This window comes from Haliotis cracherodii, unplaced genomic scaffold, assembly GCF_022045235.1.
Source record: "Haliotis cracherodii isolate W230 unplaced genomic scaffold, xgHalCrac1.p SCAF_16, whole genome shotgun sequence".
Lineage (NCBI taxonomy): Eukaryota > Metazoa > Mollusca > Gastropoda > Lepetellida > Haliotidae > Haliotis > Haliotis cracherodii.
The window spans coordinates 29,530,647-29,544,416 of record NW_027266271.1 but is presented as its reverse complement, the minus strand read 5'-3'; the positions used below and the strand labels follow the sequence as shown (position 1 = coordinate 29,544,416).

The following is a 13,770-nucleotide window of genomic DNA, read 5'->3' as shown; positions in this document are numbered from 1 at the left end:
TGGGTGTCTTTTGTACCAATACCATCAACGATATGCATGTGCATCATGTTTTTGACAAGACTTTTCCGCAACTGAGTCCCATTGCACTTTTGTAGGCTGGGTATGGGCAAAGCACTCCATTTTAAACTCAATTGCTAAATGGACTTTAAGGCAACGAAAAAGAAGCAGTAGAACGATAAATGAGTGTATTGACCACAGAACATGTAACTGCCAGTGTCTGTTAAGTTTTATCAGTATTTCCAGAAGTGACGTTTCTTTTGCCTTTTAATACATTTGTGGGACTAAATGTCAGTCTATGTTCATTTAACCAGTCACCTGTGTCTTAGACTCGGCTGCATGTCCATATATAGGTTTAACTATTGCAATAGAGTATATATCAGAAACACACACCTCGCAACTACAGTTATCTTCAGAATAACATGTACTACATACAGGGATATGACTTGGATTCAGTCTTATATGGAAATGCTACATCTACTGATACTAACCTTGCTATTGTACAATCTGTCCTTTTGTTCATTGCAAAATCTAGAAGATTTAAATTTTAAATATGTCTTCTTTGCGATGACATCAATGAAATAGTTGTTTGTGTGCGTGACATGCTGGTATGTAGAGGTATAGGTGTACAAGCATATATGAGTATACGCACATGTGCATGGATGCAACGGTTTGGTTATGTGCCGATATATAGTTGTGTGTGACTTGTATATTCACATTAAAATATTTGCAATAGTAAGTGCAATTAATCTAAATTTATTATTTTATGTACAGTTTACTCTCATTAATTGTTAAATGTCCTTTGTAGAGGTGTTTAAATAGGTTTAACCTGTTCACAATCCCATACTTTTTGGGGAAATAAATATTGTTTAAATTAGAAACACACACATTTTCTACACTATTTTTGTATACTGATACATATACTAATATATACGACAAATTTACCAAAATGTTTTTATTTACATATTAAGCATATTAAAGGAGACAAATCCAAATTACCTTTCCCAAATGATAACTTAGAAAAAGTTGATATAAGCCTATGGACCACAACAGTGTGTTTCTTTGTGAAAAAACAGCATTGAATCGATGTAATTCAACACAATTAGAACCACATGAATCAAACTACTACCAACAGAATATTAACATCAATATCCCTATAATGTTGAGAAACGTTCACATAAAATATTAAACAATTAATTACTGTCAGACTATCAGAAAATAATTACATCTGTTCTTATTATTTTACGAAAAGGATGACAAACAACAAATTGTGTTTTACTCAAGGTATGATTTAAATGTAGTTTTCAGAAACCATCTCAAGCCTGACACAATGCTAGGACACCTTATACAATTGTAGCAGTTTACCCAACACTCAACAGACCTGTACAGCTTCCATCATATCTGTACCATGCTATGAATATAAATAAATATATACACCCCCACAGAATCTACAACGTAAGTATTAGGTGAGTATACAGTCATCACAGAGTAAGCACCTACCTGTTTGCTGAATGTGATGGCGATGCCATGAATAACAAGCCCCTCTACCTGTCACATAATTAAAACAGTCTCTATTTTCACGACTGAGGAGTCACAGAGGGCAAATGCCCCCATGAGCACAGTTATCGACTAATCAGAGACCTGGTCTTTTGATGAGCGGTCGGGCAGTAGTCTGTTAGCGTACCTTGAAACTGCTGCCAAACACGCCAGTCTCGCACAACAATGGCTACATGTCTAATCCCAGGTGAGGATTTGGGAATGAAGATCTGCAGTTTGAAATGTGAGTTGAGGGGGGTGGGGAGTACAGAGGGTGGCTGTGTGTGACTGCTTCACACCTGACAGGTATCAGGGTAAGACCGGGGTGGCGAGGGGCACTGGTAGCAGTTCACACGCAGGCGGCCACACGCCAGTCACACTGTACTCATGAAGAAGCACATCCTGTCTACACAGGCTTGGGGCATTACAGGCACATATTTGACTAAAATACTACGAACTATATGTACATGTATATTAGTGTATTGTTGTCATTTATCCCAATATTTCTAATTGATGTTCACACTATGTAACCATCTCCGGGAACACAACAATTGACATTTTCAATAATTCTAAAAGAAATGTCACTTTTTCATTTATTTCTGTGAACAAAATTTAAAAAATTCACCAACAAATTATTCATGATACCAATATTACTTCATAATAAAACTCCAGAAAGAGCACAATATTTAATTCACCATTAATACATACACATCTATAAACTCAATTTGTACTTGTGACCCTCCCAGGCAACGACAAGGAGGACCCCCCCCCCCCCCCCCCCCCCCCCCCCCCCCCCCTCACCTCATCCCCATACAGGTGGGGTGAAGGGGTATTAGCCTACTGTGGAACTCGGAGATAAGAGTGATCCCACATCTCCCGCGCTACTTAGCCTGTGCCATGATACCTGTCTGACAAGGTTATCTACGCTCTGCCCTCACGTCCATCACGCCCGTATTGTCCTCGGGCTGGGATCCCAGCAAACTGCAAGGAGTTTACGATAGACACTCCAAGATTAACAGGGATTAACCTAATCCTGCTGACCAAGGGAGGATCACCCGATTGATCGCGTTACTGGGCTAGTTGGAGCGTGTCTGTTATATTCCACCAACAACATGGCAATTAGTCAAGCTCAATTGGTGGACGTAGGTACTGTGACATAGGTTTGTGATCAGGGCGATCATACGGACAAGTCTGCTTTTGTTATTGTACTGAGCTGGTGTGATACCAGGTATTGGTGTCAGATCATTACAACAGCAATATTGTGTGAAGTCTGAAATATTGCCAGGTTTTTATCCATTATGGATTATTTGACAATAACCAATCAAGGATCATCTGTATCAGAGTTGTGTTTTCTTGGCAGTAGTGGCACAAGAACACATTGAGCCTCATGGCCAACAAGACATTTATATCTCTCCATGTGTCACATCTCCTGATGGTGGGCACACAGAACACCCTTAACAGCATGGGGTTAACAAAGTACAGCCACGGCACTGTAGCTCACCTGAATCAGGAAGATATAATTTGATGATGCTTCAGCCTAGAATTACAATGATACAAAGATGTGTTCAAAAGATGGAGCATGATATCAGCTTCATCAGCCAGCAATATATATTTAGTGCAAAGATCATTCCACTGTCAAGGTCAATGTCATCTTAATCTATTTAAAAGAAAAGAAAGTTATGTCAAATTTATTTATCTACCTGGAGAACCATATTTGTTGGACTTCTTTACCAGAAAAACAAGTAAGTTTTGTGACTGGGAAACGAGAAATGAGTAACGGAAAATGGGAATAATTGCAGTGTGTCCATGGTAACAAGGGGTAGGGTCATGTAGTTAACACTTACCTTTGAGGGTGGCTCTACCACTGTCCGTGGCGGCGGCGCGACTCCTTCCAGATCCTTCAGTATGGGGCTCTGGGTATGAGATTCCAGAACCTCCCTTGGGACGGAACCTGAAGAATTACAACTTTAAGTAACTTTCATTTGTAGTCCATGTCCCATTGAGGGGCGAAATGGAGGGGAGGGGCGAGAAGGGGTGAAATGGAGGGGAGGAGCTAGATGTAGGGGAGGGTTGAGATGGAAGGGAGGGTTGAGATGGAAGGGAGGGGGAGATGGAAGGGAGGGTTGAGATGGAAGGGAGGGGGAGATGGAAGGGAGGGTTGAGATGGAGGGGAGGGGCTAGATGAAGGGGAGGGTTGAGATGGAGGGGAGGGGCTAGATGGAAGGGAGGGGCTAGATGGAGGGGAGGGTTGAGATGGAAGGGAGGGGCGAGATGGAGGGGAGGGGCAAGATGGAAGGAAGGGGCGAGATGGAAGGGAGGGGCGAGATGGAGGGGAGGGGCGAGATGGAGGGGAGGGGTGAGATGGAGGGGAGGCGCGAGATGGAGGGGAGGGGCGAGATGGAGGGGAGGGGTGAGATGGAGGGGAGGGGCGAGATGGAGGGGAGGGGTGAGATGAAGGGGAGGCGCGAGATGGAGGGGAGGGGTGAGATGGAGGGCAGGGGCGAGATGGAGGGGAGGGGCGAGATGGAGGGGAGGGTTGAGATGGAGGGGAGGGGGTGAGATGGAGGGGAGGGGCGAGATGGAGGGGAGGGGTGAGATGGAGGGGATGGGAGAGATGGAGGGGAGGGGCTAGATGGAGGGGAGGGGCAAGATGGAGGGGAGGGGTGAGATGGAGGGGAGGGGCTAGATGGAGGGGAGGGGCTAGATGGAGGGGAGGGGCAAGATGGAGGGGAGGGGTGAGATGGAGGGGAGGGGCTAGATGGAGGGGAGGCACGAGATGGAGGGGAGGTGCCTCACTCTCGTACTGTGAGTCTGAATCCCGGATACGACTCAACCCATAAAGTGCGAGAAACTGTACTTTACTAGGAAAGTGTTATCCCAAAGATAACATTTGTTACATCTGACCACTTACTATGGCAACACAGAATTGCATTAATTACTACTACTGCATTACTAATGACTTTACTACCAACACACACCATTGTTGCAGGCATACAGTGTCAACAGCACAAATGTTTCAATGCCAACTAGAAATCACAACCACAAACAAATGCAATAGTTACTATGGCAACACAGAAATGCATTAAATACTGACCTTGACTCCACCCGAAGCAGGACGGTGGTCTCAGACGTCCAGTTGCCCCTGAAATGTCACAGGAGAGGCAGTGAGTGAGTGAGTGAGAGAGGGGTTGAGTGAGTGAGTGAGTGAGTGAGTGAGTGTTTAAGTGAGTGAAATGTTTTGACTAGGTAAATGATGTTCCTTCAAATGTATGTAAAATACATCTGAGGTATTACATGTACCTGATTGGTCTTTTAGCATTTTGAATTTGATCTTTGAAAAAATTAAGTTGGCACTAAAAATATTACTTTGGTAATTTAGCGTTAGCTACCGAGATGAGTCCAGTGACTGGCAGGCCTACCACCTCCAGCATTCAGGGGCCATGAGATTACAGAAATACTGTTCAAAGCAGCATTAGGCCAAATTCACTCACTCAGTAAATGGGGTAGATCAAACTGATGGCAACCAAACGGAAACAGTTGACAAAATAGCTTCACTCCTGAGAGATAGGGAACCATTTTGAATTATAAGGGAATATTTTCTGTCAGAATTTTTCAAAATAGCTAATCATCAAATCCTTCTTCCAGGATTCCATCCACCAACCGATTCTTGTCCTGAATGAAGGCATCGGGTTCTGGAGTGTTCCGGTTCTGGTACATGGGAGACTGGGCACACATAGGCTTTCTTCCTCCTGACAATTGATCTGATACTTCGGTGGGTTGTCTCCCTTGCCCTGGCATGTGCTGGGTCTGAGCGGGTTCCTCTGTAACGTCTGGCTTCTTCTCCTCCAACGCGGAGGAACTCTTGCCCCCAGCTGGGGAAGAAGAACATTGATATTCAATATGAACTTCAACTGACGTTAGTTTCTGTTGCTGAGTATTCTATCTATGAAGCACCTGTCTCTGAGTGAATAGTCTATGATCCATCCCCTCCATAATGAAAGGATCTTCTACAAGTAACAAATTATTTCACATATTTGGTACATTTTCCCATCTAAAACACAAATCAGATAAAAAAGACAACAGACTGGTATAGTGCTTTCAATGTCCTTTCATCACCCACAGAAAAACACTGACAACAACAACTCACGTTTTACGGATCTGCTTGGACGCCTTTTGGAGAAAGCGTTCTGCCGATGTGAAGATGTGCTATCCCTTCTTTCCTTCTCAAGAGAGCTGTCTTGCTCCTCACTATCTGGGGACACAATCTTCACTCTCTTGGCCACGCCCGCTTCCTCTCCATCCTGTACATACAGCAAATATACTCACTGACATAAGAAACGCAACTACCATACATGTTGCTTAATGTTAGACAGGTAAGCTATTAGATAGGTTGGACACACAAACGAACATACTGTTATGGTGTGTGAACTGATGCTCATGAAGGCATCACATGTGACGTCATGAGTCAAGGATTAGCGTTTGGAAATCACGTGCAGCATATAGTAAGAATAAAGATACTCTGTGGTAACACTTGACAGAGAGTTTGTTTTGTCAGGAAGTGGTACACATTGGACACATCTCTTCTTAACGTTCATACTCCTCATATATGTTTCTCTGGTTTGCGTTTCTTTTGGTGGTGAGTATAGTTAACAACCCAGATCCCAGTGATGATCAGGGTTAGAATAGGTCTCCAGTAAACCATGCTTGTCGTAAGATGTGACAAACGGAATCAGGTGGTCACTGATTTGGCTGATGTATGTCATCGTACCCTGATGGCATGGACCGACGCTCATGATGTCAATAACCAGATTGTCTGGTCCAGACTCAATTATTTACAGATCAATGTCATATAGCTGGAATATTGCTGTGTGTTTTGTTAAACAACAAACAAACAATCAGTCAATTCTATTGCCATGGTCTACGGACTAACTTATTAATTCTGTTGGTCAAAATATAAATAACAATAAATATATGTAGTTCAATATTTGTGTGATATATTTGTCATGAAGTCATTTGGGGTAAAATAAATGCAAAACTGTCAAACGTGCAAGATGTTCGTATTTCTGCAGTAATTATCATGAAAACTGCTGGGCTAAAGACAGTATACACTTATAAAAAAGATTTTCGTAACAATTACTAGGTTGTAAACAGTAGCTGAAACACTGCAAACTTAAGGTCCAAAACACAACTTTGATACTCATAGCAAATACATCATCATCGAATAGCCATTTCTTGTTTGTTTCATGTTTAGCCACCATCACACATAGGTGAACCCTTTTATTTGCAGTTCTGAGGGGTGGTCAGGTAGCCTGGTGGTTAAAGCGTTCGCTCGTCACGCCTTAAACCTGGGTTTGATTTTCAACATGGGTACAATGTGTTTAGACAATTTCTGGTGTCCCCAGCAGTGATATTGCTGGAATAATGCTAAAAGCGGCGTAAAACCATACTCACTCACTCCCTCACCCAGTCACTGTTGACTTCTGAGACTGCTTGGTTCCTGTTCTAACAGGTTTGCAGTGACGGGGCACAACCATCAAACATTTGATCCTATGGGCGTATATGTCTCTCATACACTCTTTAGCTCTAGCGTTTAATCAATAAACTTTAACAACAGGGCAAACTACTTGCCTAAAAACGACCATGTGGTTTAATTGATACCCAGTATTTTATCGAGATCCCTGCATTTCTTTGATTCCCTGCGTTTATTGAGAAAATACGGTATTTTATTTGGGTATGATTTTTGTAGTTGCATCTTATAATTTGTCTTATCAAACATGGAACATTAACCAACAAAACCCCAAAGCGTCGCCAAATGCCAAATAGAAAATGTACAAGATTTCTAAGACTGCCACCACTACTACTCACCCTCAAGGTCATGTATTCCTCCCCCTCAAACACCCCGGGGATGGAGCTGTTGACCCAGTCGCTCACCCAGTCGTGGAAACTTTCTATCACAGTGGCACTCTGCTGCTTCGTCAGGCCAATCTTGTCCCGCAAAATCTTCAGGGCATTTTCCTAGGGGGCCAAAAAATTGCAAAGTATTTCCTGTCACTGTCTGTGTGTAATGCCATGCAAAGAGTTCTTCCATTTACAACTTATTGAGGTCCAGTATATTTGTGGGAGTTATTTCTGTAATGGTTATATATTGTAATGATAGAAACGTGTTTGTTACCTCATCCTCGGATGACATCAGGGGCCGTGTGACCCCCAGCCTGTGGAGGAGGTCAGCAAGACTCTCCTTGTCCTTCACACCAGTCAGTTCCACCAGAGCGATGACAGACTCTTGTCGGACGCCGCGCTGGACAAACAAGGATGATTAGTTGCCAATATACTGTCTGAAGAACACAGGAAACATGGCCCATGTTAATACTCCGTCTCAAACAAACATACGCACACATGCATGCACCATCCTGCCCAGGCAAGTGAGTTAACTGACTATAAAAGTCCAGCTTCCACCCTTGCCGAACTAGGCTGGTATCATGGAGTTACATTTTGGCTGGACTAACGAGTCTATGCATAGTCCAATCAAAATCGTGCACTGAAATCGAAATCCGGTTCGTAAAGTGTCATGCAGATTTCTGTCGACTGCAGGATTTGCAAAGCATGTGCACAGCTAACTCGTTGTCAACAGATATTTTCTAAATCTTTTCATGCTTTTAACCAAGGTGCTCACGTGATTCGATGCACTTCGCGATGTCAGACTCATTTTATCACAATATAGATCTTGATTATCAATCAGATCGTCTTGACTGGGCGCCACCATTTTGTTTGATGCAAATGCAAGTGATACGAGAGGTTGAGTCTAATTGGTCAATAGGAGAGGCATAGAAAGGACATAACTCATAATAGCCACTGGTGGCGCTATGATCGAGCCCAGTAATTCCAGCCTAGTTCGGCAAGGGTGGAAACTGGACTTTTAAAGTCAGTTAACTCTCTTGCGTCGGGAAGATGGGCATGCACATACACATGCATGAACACTCACACACGCACACGCACACGCACACACACACACACACACACACACACACTCATGCACTCACATATACATGCATGAACACTCACACACGCACACGCACACACACACACACACTCATGCACTCACATATACATGCACACACACACACACACAAGCATGCAGGCACGCACACACACATGCATGCACGTACTTATGTACGTGCACACACACATACGCACAGGAGCACAGATGCAGACACACACACATTCACACATGCACACATAAATGTCACTATATATCCCCGACCCTGCTAGTTACACTAGGCCAGTCTACTTACTGATGGATCCACCAGTTTGGGGAGGATGGCGGTGATGATGTCGTTGGAGTCCATGCCGAGATCACGGAGGGTACGAACACAATCCGAGCGGATCTCGCTCATCTCACACGTCAGCTGGTCCAGAAGACACTCTTGGAACTTCTTTATCATCGGCTTCATCATCGGAGTTTCCCTGTGGTGGACAGCATTGAGTTAGTGAGGTGATTGGGTGAGAGGATGGGTTGGGAGGTCTGGATAAAGAGAGAGGGGTGGGGAGGGGGGGAAGAGATTGGGATATAGAGGTAGGGGTGGGGAGGGGGGAAGAGAGGGGGGAAGAGGTCTGGATAAAGAGGTTAGAGTGGGGAGGGGGAAGAGAGGGGGAAGAGGATGGGATATTGAGGTTGGGGTGGGGAGAGGGGAGAGGGGGGATGAGAGGGGGGAAGAGGTTGGGATATAGATGTTCTGGTGGGGAGTGGGGAGAGGGCTTGAATTCCTTCAGGGCCTCTACAACAATAATGGTATTCTTACTCCTGCAGAGCAACAATGTAGTCGCAGATCGTTCCATGGACAACAGGTGTCTTCCCGAACGCTGCCAGCATCTCAAGAAGTTTTTCTACTGCGGGGCTGACTTCCAGTGGAGTGTCACTTGGGAACCAATCCTCTGCCAGGAGGCGCTGCAGCAGGTTCATGTCGACCTCCACCCTGGGCTTCCGTTTCGGCGTGTCCTCCTCCTTCTTTGCTGTGTCTTCAGACTACAACACAAACACCACAGAGGGATAACAGTTGGAGCCTTTGAGTATGTTATCACTGACACATCTTCCTGACACAAGAGAGTTACCAGTGTCCACCCTTGCCGAACTAGGCTGGGATTATGGAGTTATATTTTGGCTGGACTAACAAGCCTATGCATAACCCAATCCGATTTCTCGTAACAAAGTCAACATTTGGTTTGTAAACAACATGGATTTCAATGTGCAGATCTCACTTGACTGCAAGATTTGCAAAGGATGTGTCCCGTCAACTGGTCATCAACAGATGTTTTTCCAAATCCTTTCATGTTTTAAATCAAGGTACTTCACGAGGTAAGACACATTTTATTACAATATATATCTTGATCATCGTCTTGACAGGGAGCCATCATTTTGTTTTTAGAAAATGCAAGAAAAATGAGAGATGGAATCTGATTGGTCAATAGGAGGGACATGGAAAGGACATAACTTGTAATAGCCACTGGTGGCCTACGAGCTGAGAAATTCCAGCCTAGTTCGGCAAGGGTGGAAAATGGACTTTTAGAATAAGTTAACTCACTTGCCTCGGGTAGATGTGATTAACACTGGGGAAGTGCATCTTAGCCTGGAGAAACTTGACCTCTCTTACAACAGTAAATCTCAATACCTCTGGACACAGATGTTGCCCTTAATGCCGAGCACCAAACAGGGTAACAACAAGTACCATCTTTTAAAGTCTTTTGGATCGAACCCCAGACCTTCCGTTCTCTGGTCAGACGCTCAGACCGCGAGATGGTCTGGGCATCATGCACAGTGTTGTTACACTGCTGGGTTTTCAATTTAATCATGCATACAGTATACTACGGTTATAACGAACTCAAATCGACCACTAATGTTACTTCGTTAGAACCGTAGTTCCTTATAAGCATATGAACAACATCTATACAGCAAATGGCCAGGACCAAAAAGTAAGATCGTTCTATCTGTCAGTTCATTACAAGCGTGTTCGTTATCAACGTATTTTACTGTATTTGTACGAAAGCTACTCAAAATGAATGGGGTCATGGTGGTTCAGTTTTCTTATTTATGCAAATATTCAGCTAATCTGGAACTATCTGGAATACATAATGACTTTAAGTTCTACTATTTAATTGGACATATCACAGCTGAGCCAGAACAAAACCCACTGTTGGCCGGTAGACTGAATGATTTCAACACACAAGCATAAAGGCTGCTGGCGCTGTCTTATCAGTATGTGAGGCCATCCTGTGATGAAAGCAAGAGCTTCTCCATCTTGGAGGTAACAGAGCAATATAAGCCTTTGAGATCACCTGTGTTGGAACCTGGGTCTTTACCACTGGTGAAATTTGTCTGGGTGATGACCTCTGTTTGACAACTTTGGGTGCTGCCATGACTTCCGGCGCCACCTTGCTGGAAGGTTTGTCTGACTTTGGTGAGGGAGGAGGTTTGCCATGGCTTGCAGGCTTGTCTGGAAAAAAAGAGGTGGCAAAATTAACCACCGAATTAAGGAGGAATTGAATGGAATGAATATCAGATCTTAGATAATCTTATTAAAATCAGATGTTTTACCCCAGCATGGTACCTCTCTGTGTGAAGAACCAGAGGTCATCCGGTGAACCCTGAACATTGACCGACAAATCTAAATGAAGGATGCGTTAGCTCTTGGACAATCAGATGTCTGCTTTCTATAATGATCTGGATTCATTTCCTTGCCACCTTGAATCAGAAAATTTGATTTACACAGAAGAAAATTTCCTCGAGTAGAACCCTCAGCACTGATTGGTTGAATAGGCAGTTTACCTGTTACAAGAATGAATCTTAGACTTCATACTCTGAAACTACCTTCAGTGTAGGGAATCGGGTGGTCATGTGGAGAGTTAACGGCCTGTGAGGACATGGTGATAGGGTCTGGTGTCATGTGGAGAGTTAACGGCCAGTGAGGACATGGTGATAGGGTCTGGTGTCATGTGGAGAGTTAACGGCCAGTGAGGACATGGTGATAGGGTCTGGTGTCATGTGGAGAGTTAACGGCCTGTGAGGACATGGTGATAGGGTCTGGTGTCATGTGGAGAGTTAACGGACAATGAAGTCATGGTGATAGGGTCTGGTGTCATGTGGAGAGTTAACGGCCTGTGAGGACATGGTGATAGGGTCTGGTGTCATGTGGAGAGTTAACGGTCTGTGAGGACATGGTGATAGGGTCTGGTGTCATGTGGAGAGTCAACAGCCAGTGAGGAAATGGTGATAGGGTCTGGTGTCATGTGGAGAGTTAACGGACAATGAGGACATGGTGATAGGGTCTGGTGTCATGTGGAGAGTTAATGGCCTGTGAGGACATGGTGATAGGGTCTGGTGTCATGTGGAGAGTTAACGGACAATGAGGACATGGTGATAGGGTCTGGTGTCATGTGGAGAGTTAACGGCCAGTGAGGAAATGGTGATAGGGTCTGGTGTCATGTGGAGGGTTAACAGCCAGTGAGGACATGGTGATAGGGTCTGGTGTCATGTGGAGAGTTAACGGTCTGTGAGGACATGGTGATAGGGTCTGGTGTCATGTGGAGAGTTAACGGACAATGAGGACATGGTGATAGGGTCTGGTGTCATGTGGAGAGTTAACGGCCAGTGAGGAAATGGTGATAGGGTCTGGTGTCATATGGAGAGTTAATGGCCAGTGAGGACATGGTGATAGGGTCTGGTGTCATGTGGAGAGTTAACGGTCTGTGAGGACATGGTGATAGGGTCTGGTGTCATGTGGAGAGTTAACGGCCTGTGAGGACATGGTGATAGGGTCTGGTGTCATGTGGAGAGTTAACGGCCAATGAGGACATGGTGATAGGGTCTGGTGTCATGTGGAGAGTTAACGGCCTGTGAGGACATGGTGATAGGGTCTGGTGTCATGTGGAGAGTTAACGGCCTGTGAGGACATGGTGATAGGGTCTGGTGTCATGTGGAGAGTTAACGGCCTGTGAGTACATGGTGATAGGGTCTGGTGTCTTGTGGAGAGTTAACGGCCAGTGAGGAAATGGTGATAGGGTCTGGTGTCATATGGAGAGTTAATGGCCAGTGAGGACATGGTGATAGGGTCTGGTGTCATGTGGAGAGTTAACGGTCTGTGAGGACATGGTGATAGCGTCTGGTGTCATGTGGAGAGTTAACGGCCTGTGAGGACATGATGATAGGGTCTGGTGTCATGTGGAGAGTTAAGGGACAATGAGGACATGGTGATAGGGTCTGGTGTCATGTGGAGAGTTAACGGCCTGTGAGGACATGGTGATAGGGTCTGGTGTCATGTGGAGAGTTAACGGACAATGAGGACATGGTGATAGGGTCTGGTGTCATGTGGAGAGTTAACGGCCAGTGAGGAAATGGTGATAGGGTCTGGTGTCATGTGGAGGGTTAACAGCCAGTGAGGACATGGTGATAGGGTCTGGTGTCATGTGGAGAGTTAACGGCCAATGAGGACATGGTGATAGGGTCTGGTGTCATGTGGAGAGTTAACGGCCAGTGAGGAAATGGTGATAGGGTCTGGTGTCATGTGGAGGGTTAACAGCCAGTGAGGACATGGTGATAGGGTCTGGTGTCATGTGGAGAGTTAACGGCCAATGAGGACATGGTGATAGGGTCTGGTGTCATGTGGAGAGTTAACAGCCTGTGAGGACATGATGATAGGGTCTGGTGTCATGTGGAGAGTTAACGGACAATGAGGACATGGTGATAGGGTCTGGTGTCATGTGGAGAGTTAACGGCCAGTGAGGACATGGTGATAGGGTCTGGTGTCATTGGAGACTGAAAGGCAGGAAACAAATTGGCAGAAATTATTTTTCTTAATATTTCTCTTAAAATGGAGAGCACAAATTTAAGACATGATAAAAAGGAACTTGATAAGGAATAACTAAATGGTCACCGCAAAAATAGAAATCTGTAGGAGTCAGTAAATGGGGATGAAAGCGACATGTGTTTCTGAAATAAAGATGGATAAACTACCTTCCACACTCGGCAAATACAATACAATCCTCATACCAGGGAAGACAATAATCCTGTCCTCCGTCCTCAGAACAAAGTAACAGCTAGGACATCAGCAAGGACGTGTGGCTGTACTACAAGGCGTGTCATTCCACGTCACTCCAACTTCATAGAAAGTGCACTGGATATGTGATTCAAATGACAAATTGCAGTCTGCCAGTAAACCTTCTACAATGGTGGCTGGCCCCACTCTG

At 44.7% G+C, this 13,770-nt stretch overlaps 1 protein-coding gene across 1 annotated transcript in view; it reads right to left on the bottom strand.

The window, feature by feature from the left end:
* The window catches only part of LOC139463680 (uncharacterized), a 28,233-nt gene that overhangs the window by 7,940 nt on the left and 6,523 nt on the right, over nt 1-13,770 (bottom strand). Inside the window, exons 2-10 of the mRNA XM_071244937.1 lie at nt 10,864-11,021; nt 9,333-9,556; nt 8,826-8,997; nt 7,706-7,831; nt 7,399-7,548; nt 5,681-5,834; nt 5,195-5,405; nt 4,628-4,675; nt 3,378-3,484 (exon numbers count right to left, since the gene is read on the bottom strand). Of these exons, the coding sequence (XP_071101038.1) occupies nt 3,378-3,484; nt 4,628-4,675; nt 5,195-5,405; nt 5,681-5,834; nt 7,399-7,548; nt 7,706-7,831; nt 8,826-8,997; nt 9,333-9,556; nt 10,864-11,021 (1,350 nt within the window). The remainder of the gene's footprint in view (nt 1-3,377; nt 3,485-4,627; nt 4,676-5,194; nt 5,406-5,680; nt 5,835-7,398; nt 7,549-7,705; nt 7,832-8,825; nt 8,998-9,332; nt 9,557-10,863; nt 11,022-13,770) is intronic.